We start from the raw sequence: 13,648 nt of genomic DNA, 5'->3' as shown, positions 1-13,648 counted from the left end.
AGAGGACACATTTTTGAAGCCAAATCTCTAGCAGATTAAGTGTCACATGTACATTTTGCTTGGCCAAAAAAAGCAAACAATAACCTTCACTACAACCTCAATCTATTAAAAATGTGCTAAGTTTCAAACACCAATTCACCAGTTACACAGTTTTCTTCTCAATATCTTAGTTTGACTTTTGTTTTTCACCTTATTTTCTTGAAGTTTCTTGCTAAAAAGCAAGCTATTAAAAAGCCCTTCAGTCTCATGTGCCTCAAAAGACATTATCACTATCATCGTCTTCAGCTTTTTATCTCAAAATTTAACTATAAATGGGGTGTCAAAAGCACTACTATTGTAGTTTAATTAAACAAACTCCATACAGTTTACACTTTTACCAGACACATCTGGATTATGCAAAATGTCCTATGCACATTCCTAAAATTTAAGCATTTTATATTTAAAATCTAATAATCTTCTCAACACAATATTATCAGGCATTCAACTAAAACACAGCTTATTGCAATATCAGAAGTAAACTGTGACAGTTACCTGATCCTCTTAAAGTACATTTAAAAAGGTAAGTCCATTCTTCATATCCATATTTTGCTTAAATATTTGCTTGGACATGCAAAGTGTAAAATACTATTGCAGATTTCCTGGTATATATTTTTAATTTAACCTACACCTCATCATCATTTTTAGGAAAATTATGAGACTGAATTGCATTGTCTTTCATTTTGTAAAGCTTGAGATAAAGCTCAGTGAGATAATTATTTCTGACTTTAAGAAAATGTTAAAACATACCCAGTTAATGAAGCAGCTAAGAAGTTCAGAACTTGGAAATTCTTGGTGACAGTTTTGTTAGCTCACTCTATTCACTTGCTTATTTCAAGAAGGCACGAGCAAAATATCATATGATTTCATAAATACCATCCTACATCCAGTAACGTATACCAAATTTAACTATGTGGATGCATTTGTTATTCTTCCATTTGAACGTAATTACATACTTCTCTCAATTACTTTGTACCATTGCATCACAGTACCTTTACAAGACACAAAAGCTGTGACTTCGTTATACAATCAGCTACACTGCATTACTTAGCTCTTCCTATGACAAACACACCAGTGTAACTGGCTAAAAAGACAAAACGGGTTCTCACCAGTCTCAAACCCATAAACCCAAATGCTTTCACGCCATTATCTTTGCTGCTCCTGCACCTACTACCACAAGAATTCCTCCTTTTAATACATATGTTTAAAGATTAGCATAAGAAAATAAAACTATTTTCACTGAAAAAAAATCAAAGGTACATCTGAAAACATACTTCCACTAACACCTACCATACTGCAGCAGTATGATCTTTCCAAATCGCAACAGTGACAGAGTTGCAGAACATTCAGCTAATTTTGAAAACAACTTTTTAAAAAAAGTTACGAGTCCAAAGACTTCTTTCACTTCTTATGATACTGTTTTACCAGAATGCTGTTTGTCCAAAGACAACTCTGGCCTCTGGTTTCTAGCTACAGCTCTGCCCTCATTCATCTCTAAGCAAACTGGGAAACCTACTAAGTATTTAGACTAAACACACATCCAAAGTGGTACTATAACCTAAATTTCTCTTACCATTCTTCCCTTAGAGCAGAAAGTCCTCAATCAACATCAGTAAAAACTCATTCCCTAGCTCATACTTTATTGGGAATTTTCAACTTTATGAAAATCGTTTGCTCAATACATGCTTTATTTCATGTACAACCAGTAGGTTTTCTAAATTATAACATTCAGAATAGTTTATCCTCGTTATCTAAAAATTAACAGAAAGGATTCAAGTCTGGACAACTCTCCTACCATGATTTCAGAACTGCACTCATATAGCCATCTGCTGTATTCATAATTTGCTTCCTAAGATATTTCCTGATGATAGAAAAGCATCTGTATTTTAGACAGGTCTTAATCCAATATGGTAATTTGACATATGAGAACAAGTGACAGAAGGCCAGTATGAGCGCCCCAAAACAGAATTCTCTCTCTCATTCCAATACAACAGACTGGAGTTGGATAGTAAAATCTGCTCCAGTTAGCTCTCAGGTAACCAACACCCTCCAAAGAGTAGTCAAGGGAGATAAAATTAGCATTGCAACCAGCACAAGGAGAAACATCTACCTGTCAACACAAAAACCTGACACTCTCCTAAGAAAGAGGTCTCCCCTCCAAATAACAAGTTGGCAGCCAAGGACACAAGCATTCCTGTACAGATCCCGAAGTTCCAGCTGACTGACTTCAACGCTTCAGGGTACTCAAAGACATAGAGGAGGATCCAAGCTCAAGGTTTTGCTTTCACCAGCAGCTGATGGTAACATCAACAGCAGTAGTGAGGACAATATCGCCTCTCTAGTTCAGTTAATAACTCACACATTAAATATAGAACCAGAGGTTTAAGTAGGCAACTAAAATGGAAATGGACAACTTCATATACTTAAAACATGGAGTTGTGCAAGACAGCTCTGGGAGATCAGTGATAAAATGTAATACTTTTCAGTTTTAAATGAATCAGCTAAAGCACTTTTGTAGGGAGAGAAAGCACCTTGGGGCTTTTAACTCAACCCTACTTGAATCAAACAAGCAAATCTTTATGGTTCCAAGTCAGGGGAAATCCCCAGACAGCATTAAGACTTTTGGATAAGAACTTTATTGGACTGGTTTTTGCATCTCTTTGGCTCAAAAATGTGTTTGTTTTATTACAGCCACAAAGAACAGATCCTGATCTTTAAACAAATGTGCATGTTTCCACATCTGGGGGCACACATGTGCTCCCACCCCACTTTGTCAAAGTTGGTTTAGCTAGTAAGAGGGAGATTTTCCGGATGAGTGGGTTACATCAAATCCTTGACTGGCTGCTCTGCCCAAGTAACACTGATAAACACTCTTCCTAAACAGTAGATAACTGTTTAATTTAAAACCAAACCTACTGGAGAAAGAAACAAATCCCCCCAAAAAGTCATTTATTGAAGCTGCAGAAAGGCCCACAAATGCAGCGAGGAATCGCTGTACTAGATACTGAACAACAACAAACATTAATTAAAAAAAAAAATCAGAGCTAGATACAGCTCTTGCAAATACCAGTTTAATGTTTGCTTGCAAGCACATATCACAAAATTTCAGTGTAATCTTCTCTCTCAGAAGTTAGGTTTGCCCTAATTTTTTCAAAAATTATCTAAACCTGTTATATATCCTATCATTAGTTGTGCCCCTGTTAAAACAAAAGAGCATCTTGAAGGAAAATCTGAAAAGCCTTTTGGGTTAATTCTAGAACAGCACATTACATACACATGGTAATGAGGAATAAGGTACAATAAACAATGGTCTCGCATCCAAAAGTGTAAATAAATATTATTAAAGTAAAACAACACAAAGGGGGACCCAAACTCTCAAAGAATATCTATCTGAAATTGCAGTCATCTCATCTTGTTTAAGGTATACCTCAAGCAAAGTCACCAGAAGTTAAGTGTAAAACAGCTGTACTGTTTTTTAAAAAAAAACCCTGCAATTAGCCTTTGCAGCACTGCTATGCCAGGATGTGCCAGTGTGAAAGAAATATGAACTTGCCTCTGCTAACTGAAATGCAAATGACTGCACTCAGAGTTATCATAATGATCCTAGAGATCATTTACAGTGATCCTGGACAAACAAAATAATGTTATAGGGAGAGCTAAGCATTAGGGTCTGTGATCAGGTCAAAGGACACATCAAACTGGCATTCCCTAGCCTCTTTGGCATAGAACACAGATCTCGGAAGTCCATCCTAACTACGCTGGGAGACCTATGATTAGCTTTACTGTAAAAATCCTACTATAGAAGCTATAGCCTTCTTCCAACCTCTGTATGTATGGAAGAAAAAACACAAAGAAATGACATTCTCATTCACATGGTATTTTCAACTCTGTGTGTGCTCTACTGTACACAAAGCTGGACCTTTAAAATATGAAGTGTACAGAAATCAGTCTTCTCCTCACCTATTACGTCAGCAATAGCTTCTTTCCCCACGGTTAACCTGCACATTTTATTTTCCATTTTTGAAGATTTCATTAATAAAATTTGTTTGTTAATAATTTGTCCTTTATGAAATTTCATTACAGGATGTTTAAATCAACATATTGAGTTTATATGAAAGTGATAATTTACCAGTGACCTCTAGCACAGATTTCTGTGGGCATTCTCTAGTGCTTGAAGCAAGCTGCCCAACTCTGATAAACAGGGAGATTCACATCAATAACTCTGCGAAAGCTGCCATGCATATGGTATAAACGTGCCATATATGGTATAAACACAACGTGGCCACAATTATTCAGATGACATTCGCCATTGTTAAAAGAGAGAAAGGTGTTCAGCTGCTAGTTTGTAACTGAAGTTGTGGCACTCTGCCCTCTACCACCATTGAAGCCGTTGCCAGAAAAGCCTCAGTCACGGCATCGCTGAATGAAATGTTTGCTTGTCTAATCCAATCCAAATAGTTTCACATTTACAGTGATCCTGGTAAGCAACACCAGGGAAAGCACACAACTATCTGAAGCATTTCCAACAGATCTTAAAAGGAATTGGGATGGCTCAGAACATAAATACAAAGGAAGAAACGGTTCTCTCCAAAAAAAATAGAACAGTCTTGATTCAACAAGGACAGACAAGGGTACATCCTGTGCCAGCAGGCTCGACTCTGCTGCACTGAAGCCATTCTGCTCCATTTACCAATACAGTACATCGGTTTACGTAAGCATGTGCTATGTACACAGAGGAAACTTTCTACAGCCTGAACCTGAAAGACATTTTTGTAGTATTATGCCAACAGGACTAAAATGTAGAAAAGGAAGAGCAGGATGACTCAAGTGAGAACACACCAGAACAGCTGTACAGAGTAGAGGAAACATCACTCTTGGAAGAAAAGAAGACATTGTGAAGCATTAGTGTAACCGCACTTTTTAAGTGGATAGACCTGTTCTGAGCTGCGATTTGTGCTATTGTAACCAGCATCAAAACATACTACCGAATATCACTGATATCAGTGCTTACCTTACACCTATGAGTAGTGCTATCAGCATTGAACAAATAGGATCTGCTATCATTAGACCATAGTTCTGCATCAGTATAGCAGATATGATTACACCAATACTTCCAAGCGTGTCCGCAACAATGTGTAGAAATACACCTGTTAAGAGATTAAGTATCAATACAACTTGGTATTCTTAATGTAAACGGAAATATTTCAAGGACAGTTTGAGGAGAGGAGTTGCAAGAACTGTAATATGATTTATGCTTGTTAAATTCTTGATCAATTTTTGTTCAAATATACAGAAAGTGATGACAGGATTTCAACGCATCCTTAAAATATAAAGCATTTAAGAATTTATATTATTTTCTGAAATTAGCATTAAGAGATATTTCATGGCATTGCTATCAACTTAAGTAGTTGTTAACAGATGAAATTAAAAATTTTCATTCGATATCCAGCCATATTACAGCAGAGACAAACTGATCTTGAAAAACAACACATTAGGTTAAAAGACTTGAAAAGAAGCATTTTGCAGCTAGCCAAAGTTTAGCTTTTGGAGCTCCCTGCTGGCAGTGACAGGAACAGCCATTCAGAAACAGCTTTCTGAATACAGTTTTTCAGACACAGGAAAATAACTCACAACTATAAATCAACTCTTCACTGATTTTTCTAATAAGCCTATATTGAAAAGTTAAAATAGAAAGACTCAATTTTCTGTAATTTTGATATGCTTTGGTTAAAATATGCCTTCAGTTTGAAAGTCAGTCTTTTCATATCTATTATTAAAGTACTGAGTACATATACACAGAATATAGATAGTATAAATACTGAAAGAGGTTGAAAATGCTCCCTTGCAAGGACTACAAACAAGAGGCGAAGTATAACCTCTAATCCAGAAAAGCATCCAACAAGAGATGAAACAGCATGGACATTTGGGTATGTCAAATAATTACTACTTCTTCCACTGTACATTTCTCCCCCATGAACTTTTGAACATCTTGGGGGGGGGGAGGGAAGGAGGGGAATCAAGCTCAAAACCGACATCTAAATCATCAGTAATTTATTTATACTACTGCTCAGGAGATCATGGCCTCCAATTTTCATAGAGAGATTACAGAGATCATCTTGTCTAAACCAAGTGGAATAGTTTTATGAAATGTAAGTTTTAAGCTCAGTTGACCTTCAGTGATTATATTGACCTGTATTTTTCAAATACATTCTATAACAGAGTTTCTTAACTTCCAGAGCATATGTTGTGACTAGATACCTTAAATTTCTGCTTTTAACCACTCTTCTACACTTCTATTACGTTAATTTTTCAGTGTTGGCAACAAACTGAATCCCAGCTTTTGGGATCTCCTTTTTAAACTGTGTTGACATAGCATTATATTTAGACTTCAGGGAACATGTCAACACCTAGTCATGCACAGGATATGGCACTGGTCTGTTCATAGGTAGGAAGGACTTCACAAACTATCTCTAAGAAAAAGATGGCACTTATCTGGAAAACAGATGCGTAATGAAAACTAATAAACTACCATTCCTTTTATCATACCTTGTAAAATCTGTTTGCTGGATCCAGTCGTCCCTTCAAGAGAATGGTCATCTGTGAAGACAATTATTGGCATATTAAGCTACACATCGTCTCTCAAGTGATATGTTTTGTTACCTTTCTGAAATTTCTTTGAACTGACAAGCTACTCACAATGATTAGTTTGCTCCAACTATTAAAAACCCAAACTAATCTAGAGTTTTCAATGCAACAATTAGGTTAAAAGTCTTAAAACACAGGTTTTTAAAGACAATACCATGTTATACAATGGTAAATACACACACACATATATATAAAGCAGATAAACAGTTTTCTAATGAACACAGTTTAAGACATAAAAAGCTTTCAAATATTTAGCAAAAGAAGGCACCTCAAGAACACAAGCCATATAAACATGCAAGAAGGAAGAATGAGGTCAAATGAATTTCCTACACAGCAATAATGCACTTCAGGAAGCATTCATACCTAATGTAAAATAATGGGGACAAGACATGGAGAAGGTAAAACTAAGTCAAAAAAATTCTCCCATCCATGCACATTAACGCCTCTATGGAACACATATGGGGGGGTGGGAGGCGTTGTTAAAGGATAGTGAATGACTTCTACTGAGGATATATAATACTTAATTTATACAAAAGTGCACTCATATTTGTTTTTTGAAGTGCACAAAGCAGATATATCTTCTGTTCCACAGGAATGAGGTTATAACAGTCAAGTTGGGGAAGGGGGGAGGAGGTGGAGAGCAAGGAAGAGGCAGGAGGGGGGATGCTCCTGTTTTCCAACCGCCTTCAGGAGAACACTTGGAAAACAAGCAGCAGTTTTCTACTAAAAATACCAAGGAAGTGGCAAGCCAAGAAAATGTTTTTATTCTCTTTGTCACCTCCTGTCTGCAAATTACCACTCTATCCCCTCTGAACGCACCCATTCTCAGTCATATCAGACTTTGGTTTACGGCTTAGTCAGGAAGGATGGTCAACTCTGTACTACAATAATTCTTTCATTTATATTGTTTCACAAAAGTAGCAACCACATTGCCTCTTCCCCCATGGTGAGGATTACCTATCATATTTCATGGGCATGTCTCTTCATACATTGTTTGCCATTATAGAAAAGATTTAAGCATAGCTACAAGAAAGGTATTCTGTATCTTAACCAGCTTGGAAATAGATTACAACTGGACAGGACAGGGAAAAGCTTATATTTGAGTTCACAAACTGAGTACCATCAACATCCCTAAGTCCCCAAAGTGAAATTACACATTCAACTTTCCTAATTTCTTGATCTGTAAAATTATCCCAATCAAGAACATTAGCAAAGCTGCTTAACTTCATCTATTAATTTCAATCAAAAACTGAAATAGAAACAAAACACTTGATAACTCATTTCATTATATTGCTGTAACAAACATTTGTTTTATCTTTTGCTTACACACATTAAGGTGAACATTTGAAAAAATGTAGGTAAAACAAAACCTTTAAAAACTAACACTGAACTTACTGCACAGATCACAAGAGAAACAGCATTGACCAAAAGAAACCACAAGACATGGCACTGTCATAGTGCACCTTATATTTAGTGAAATTACTTCCAAATATGCTCACTACAACAAGCTGCCAGCAGCTTCTCATCTGTTCAGAAAAATCAGTAGCAGCAAATTTAAATTGAGTCAAGATGGTCTATGCCACTAACTAGGTACTTACCATGACAATAATCCCGACTATGAGAGTGTCCATGACTATGGTCATGATCATGAGTGTGTCCATGGCTGTGTTTATGTTCATGGCTGTGACCATGACCTCCATGACTATGTCCATGGCTGAGACCACCATTAAACAGAGAATGGCTGTGTTCATGCCCTATAAACAAATATCACTGTCAGAATATGAATTTGAGTGTTGAATAAAAGCATGCTTACATTTGTTTAAGATACTTAAAACCTATTCATTCTTCAGGTCATCTTAAGGTATGATTTACATAAGTTTATTAGAATAAAATTAACACAAACTGTTTATAACCTAAATCTATGCTGGGCAGCTGTATAAAATATTTACCTGATTTGAGAAGTCAAATGCTTTTATACATTCCTGCCTTTGAGATAAGTTATGCTAGACTTTTAAAACAACTGGAGAAAATGTGCACAAAATTTCATACAAATGCATTAAGAACAGCTCTTTTAAGAAACTAGAAGATAGCTACTGTTCCAACACTAAAAAAATAAAAAAAATCAAGTTTAAGTTGCTGCCTAAAGCCCATGGACTATTTTCATCCATTAGTCTATGTCACAGTTGATATATTATGCTGAAATAGATGCATATAGCTTTTCAGGAAAAAAAAAAATCAGAATGTTTACCATATACATTTAGGCAAATAAATTCTGTGTTTAAAGTTCAAAAGACACTAAGTTTAGAAGCACCTGAAACTGACTATCCATCCCATATTTAAAATTTGGTCCAGATGCTGTTTTGTCAAATCTCCACTAGAGACTATCTCTAACTCCAGTTTAATTTTGTCCAAAAGACATTCTCTTCCAGTAAGATGCAGAAGCGTGCATGTTCCAGAAAGCAGACTCTAGAGATCTAAGTCTTCCAGATAGTAGGTGTTAACACAAGTAGAGCAGTGATGAACCAGGGCTAGCAATAAAAATTAAAAGTCAAGATTGCAACAAGTCATGTATGCATTTTGCTTGGCTTTCCCCTAAAAAGAAAAAAAATCCAGTATTGAGGCTGTCATTGGAGGATAATAGGGTCCTGGAACACCGACTTCTAAGAAAGGAAACTGTACTGAAAATTATAGGCCTCATACCAGAACCATGTGAATGTCCATGACCTCCATGTTGAAAAACAAATATTCCTATAAGATTTACGATGAATCCTAATATAGAAACAGGAAGAAGTCTCTCATGATGCACATCAGGAGGCTCCAACGCTCTCTAATAAATAAATAAATAAAGAAAAAGCAAATGTAGAGTTTTACAAGCCCAAATTATTAAAAGTCACTACAAAAAGGAAACAGTGGCACAAAACTGCTTAGATACAGGAGCATTCTCATACAAACAGGCTTATATAAAGAAGTAATTAGGAATTACTCAAAACTTCCAGTTCTGAGATGGTACACAGACTGATTCACACTATCTGAAGCTGAAGTTTTGGTTTTACTAAAGCTGTGAAAGTAGAGTAAAATGATCCAATAGCATTACAGCTAGCTTTGCCCATAATCAGTTTCATTATGCTGTGGGATATGGCTCAACACCATAGAAGAGCATTTAAGTTCATTATAATACATGGATTGCCCAAGTCATCCAAACAATTTGCAAGAGTCTAGAAGGCTTTTTATTTTCTTCCTTTCTTCACAGGATCACAGAAGGGTTGAAGCTGAAAGGGACCTCTGGAGATCATCTAAGTCCAACCCCCCTGGCTCAAGCAGGGTCACCTAGATCATGTTGCCCAGGACCCTGTCCAGGTGGCTTTTGAACGTCTCCAAGGATGGAGACTCCACAACCTCTCTGGGCAACCGTTCCAGTGCTCAGTCACCCTCATACCTTCTTAGAAGGGTGAGGGGATGAAGGTAATGAAAGCAAGAACAAGTTGTAGCAGTTCTTTTAAACTCCTAAAATCTATACTCAAAAACTTTGGGAGAAAGCAAAGAAAATGTCAGAGACACTACGAACTCTATAGTTTCTACTGGTTTTTAAAGTATTTACAGCCTCATCTACATAGAAGACATGTTCCTGAAGGTCTTCCTAACTCTCTACTAGCCCAAAAATCAGAACTAACTTATTCTGAGCCTGAAGTCTAAAAAAATTTATAACATATCTCCCGTTAAAAAGTAAAAGCATTCATGCAAGCTGATCAGAATCAGTTATCAACTTTACGCTGTCACACTTAGGTGCAGACAACCTCAATGCCTGAATTTTAAATCTCTAAATTATTAGCTGAATCATCTTATAAAAAAAACATTCAAGAAAAGTGCCCTGGCAAAAGTTAAAACTGTTACTACTCTGCATTTATATCAGACTTCAAAATTTAGAGAATGCTGTTCTTTCTTTAATGAGTTAGTCCAACTTCTTCACAGAATATATTTCCATTTCTTATGATTACAGTTCTCTCCTCTGAATGACTAGTTTTGGTTTTTCTTTCTTAGCCTCATGTGTCTTTTAACAATGAGCAGTAAAGATCTTTCTATGAAATAATACACTGGCTGAAAAGAGGACACGGTAAATCTGACAGAATCTTTATGCACAATCAAAATACACTATTTAAGGGCTGTACAGATATTCCGAAAAAAGCTTTTTTTGTGTGTGTCACATTAAACTGCTATTTCAGATGGCCTTACTTTCTGTTCAGATCACAGATTTTTAACCAATTATGAATATAAAACATTTCCTTGCAATAATTTTATTCCCACTAAACATACACTACACATAGAAATGTGACAATTAACAAGTGCAGTTGACCTCATTAACATACCTCAACACCTTCAGAAAAAATAAAGAATGCTGTAAAGATGAGGAATAAACCATTTACAAAACCAGCAAGTACTTCTGCCCGAACATACCTGCAAGAAACAAAAAAGAATAATATTAGGTATTACCACTGCTATTTAAATGCTGAAAATGGAAAGTGGACCTAAGAAACTGGGGTACAATCTCCTTCTAGTTCTCAAACATTTGCATTACACAAGAAATTTTTAAATGAAGACATAATATATAAACTAGAGAAATGTATATGAAATTCACTGTTTCAGTTCTGGTAGAAGTTTCAGAAATTTTACCACAGCAGACTTTTACTCAGCTTTCATAGTTGTAGTAAGTGATGCACCTTTGAGATCTTTTGGAAGGCAACAGTAATAAAACACTGAAAGAATAAGGGGACGGAAAGCAAGGGAGGAACAGAGAATTAAGCAAGTAGGATACTACTTCACAACAATCCTCCTCCTCAACCCAGCAGTCTAGTGGAACAGTTCTTTAAGTCCACAGACCTAACTGCAAGATCATTCAGCTTGCCTCCCCAGCCACTACATGATCTAGGTGAAAGAAAACTTTCAATACTTTAAAATCTTCCCATTTAAGAACATCTCTACAGGAATTTATGTTACCAACTTATATTTGGAAGCCACAAAGTAAGATAACTGGGTGGGATGTAAACATCCAAGTCTATTGATGTAAAGTTTTGTTAAATATTAACAATGATACATTAATTTGTTCCCCCTTTAGTATGAAGATTTTTAAAATATTAGTAAAGGTTAAATAAAAATTAATTATTTCAGCTACTAAATTTTTCCAACGAAAAAGGTCAGGTTAGAACAACATGTAATTCCAGCGTAGCAAATACCAGACTTAAGAAATTGTGGCTGTTCTCCAATACATTGAATGCTAGCTGTTTAAATGCAGAGTAGTTAATTAATATAGAGCCTGCCTTCAATGCAACTAGTTCATGGTATAACCAGTTCTTCCTAAATTAATTCCTAGGCACACAAGAGTTTCCACCTTAATTAAACAGTGCTTTAGTCTCAAACCATATGCTTAGGCAAGACAGCTGAAGCTGAATGCTGACACTCATGTCAGCGATGCTATGGGGAATGCAGCAACCTACAGCAGCTATATGCATAAAGGGCAATCCGACGCCATGGGAAGACATATCTCGCCTTGAGGATAGCACAGCTGTGTTATTGCTCTGAGTAGTAGCCACAGCTGTTRAACTCTGCCGGTTCTGACAGGCATGTCTTATAATCTTGGATGCAGCATCGCTGAGATTTAGCTCCTTGCAGTTAGGTAACCGTCTGTTCCAAGGAAGGCATGGAGCACCAGCAGCCTGAGCCTCCTGCGCTCTGAGGGCAAACCCACAATGCAGTTGCTCTTACTTCCCTGCGCCATGAACACATGACAACGCAGGGCAACCTTTGGTCCGCAACTTAATTTGTTTCCACTAGTATCACCACAGAGCTCTTAGAAGTGATAAACCTATTCCCCAAAAGCAATCCTTTTAATTTTTTATCATTTCTAAGAGGGATACTCACTAAACCTTTAAAGGTTTAAACGTCTCATCCTTCATTTAAAGTTTAAATAACTCACCTTAAAAAACACTTTCAATATTGTTTTTTCATGTTCTGCAAAAGGTTTTTGTGCATACAATGAGAAATAACCACCTATATGCTTACTAAAATATATTAAGGTAACAGCCTGAAGTTTCTTACCCATATGAGAAAGCATCATTTGACCTCCACTTTGAAATAACTGAAGCTGCTAATCCAGCCAAAAGAGCAGTGCAGTCAAAAAACATATGAAAAGAATCTGATATTAGACCTAAACTGGAAAAAGAACAGAAAAAAAAGTTATGTTCTGAAGCTATATGTTAGGTATGGGGGAAAAAAAAAGCACAAAGAACATTTCATCTTTTACACACTAGCAGAGCAAACAGTGTCTCTAAGCTTAATCTTCAGACATGGTTCTGCTACCACCAAAGAAAAAAAATCACACTGCATCACCAATGTAAGTGTGCCTACAAAATTGCTTTTGTCAGCTTAGTGAAGGTTGCTTAGGAAGAGCACTTAGCAAAAAAATCCTCCTAGAACACCTTTTTCAGGAGTGGATTCCACGGACACAAACCAAAGCCACTTAGGTAGATGTACCCACACACCATGAATAATTGTTCCTCTGTTCACCACCTAGTAACCATGGGATGGTGGACAAGCCACATTCATCACCATTTTCTCTATTACAGAGCTCCCATACAAAGCACACAGGATTACTGCAACTTCTCAAGAATTTTGGAAATTCTATCAAAGAAATAAACTTGTATTCAGTTTACTTCCTCAAATCAGAAAACTGTTTAGAAACCAAACCCCACTTTTATTACACACCATCTAAAGAACTTTATCTAGTTCACCCAGCTACAGACATAGAAGTATTTTTCACCTCTTACAGCAAATACTTATGATCTGTATGAAGCTGTTTCCCACAGATTTTTAGATCGTCATCTATTATATAGATACAGTGAATAAGACCTAGTTTTCTTGACACAAGACCAGCTCTACTGGTTCTGCTTTCTGGCAAAAATATCAACATCAGAAA

At 36.4% G+C, this 13,648-nt stretch overlaps 1 protein-coding gene across 3 annotated transcripts in view; it reads right to left on the bottom strand.

Annotated features, from left to right (window-relative positions):
- The window catches only part of SLC30A7 (solute carrier family 30 member 7), a 28,413-nt gene extending 14,765 nt beyond the window's left edge, over nt 1-13,648 (bottom strand). Inside the window, exons 1-6 of one of the 3 annotated variants that reach the window (XM_026067315.1) lie at nt 12,772-13,648; nt 11,046-11,133; nt 9,382-9,508; nt 8,280-8,435; nt 6,583-6,633; nt 5,048-5,183 (exon numbers count right to left, since the gene is read on the bottom strand). In XM_026067315.1, coding sequence (XP_025923100.1) covers nt 5,048-5,183; nt 6,583-6,633; nt 8,280-8,435; nt 9,382-9,508; nt 11,046-11,133; nt 12,772-12,857 — 644 coding nt within the window. In that variant the 5' untranslated portion in view covers nt 12,858-13,648. The remainder of the gene's footprint in view (nt 1-5,047; nt 5,184-6,582; nt 6,634-8,279; nt 8,436-9,381; nt 9,509-11,045; nt 11,134-12,771) is intronic. The other 2 variants (XM_026067314.1, XM_026067313.1) reach the window with 2 other exon arrangements.

The sequence above is a fragment of the Apteryx rowi genome, unplaced genomic scaffold (assembly GCF_003343035.1).
Source record: "Apteryx rowi isolate R43461 unplaced genomic scaffold, aptRow1 scaffold_258, whole genome shotgun sequence".
Lineage (NCBI taxonomy): Eukaryota > Metazoa > Chordata > Aves > Apterygiformes > Apterygidae > Apteryx > Apteryx rowi.
Note: the sequence above shows the minus strand (reverse complement) of the source record. Positions and strands in the feature narration are given on the sequence as shown.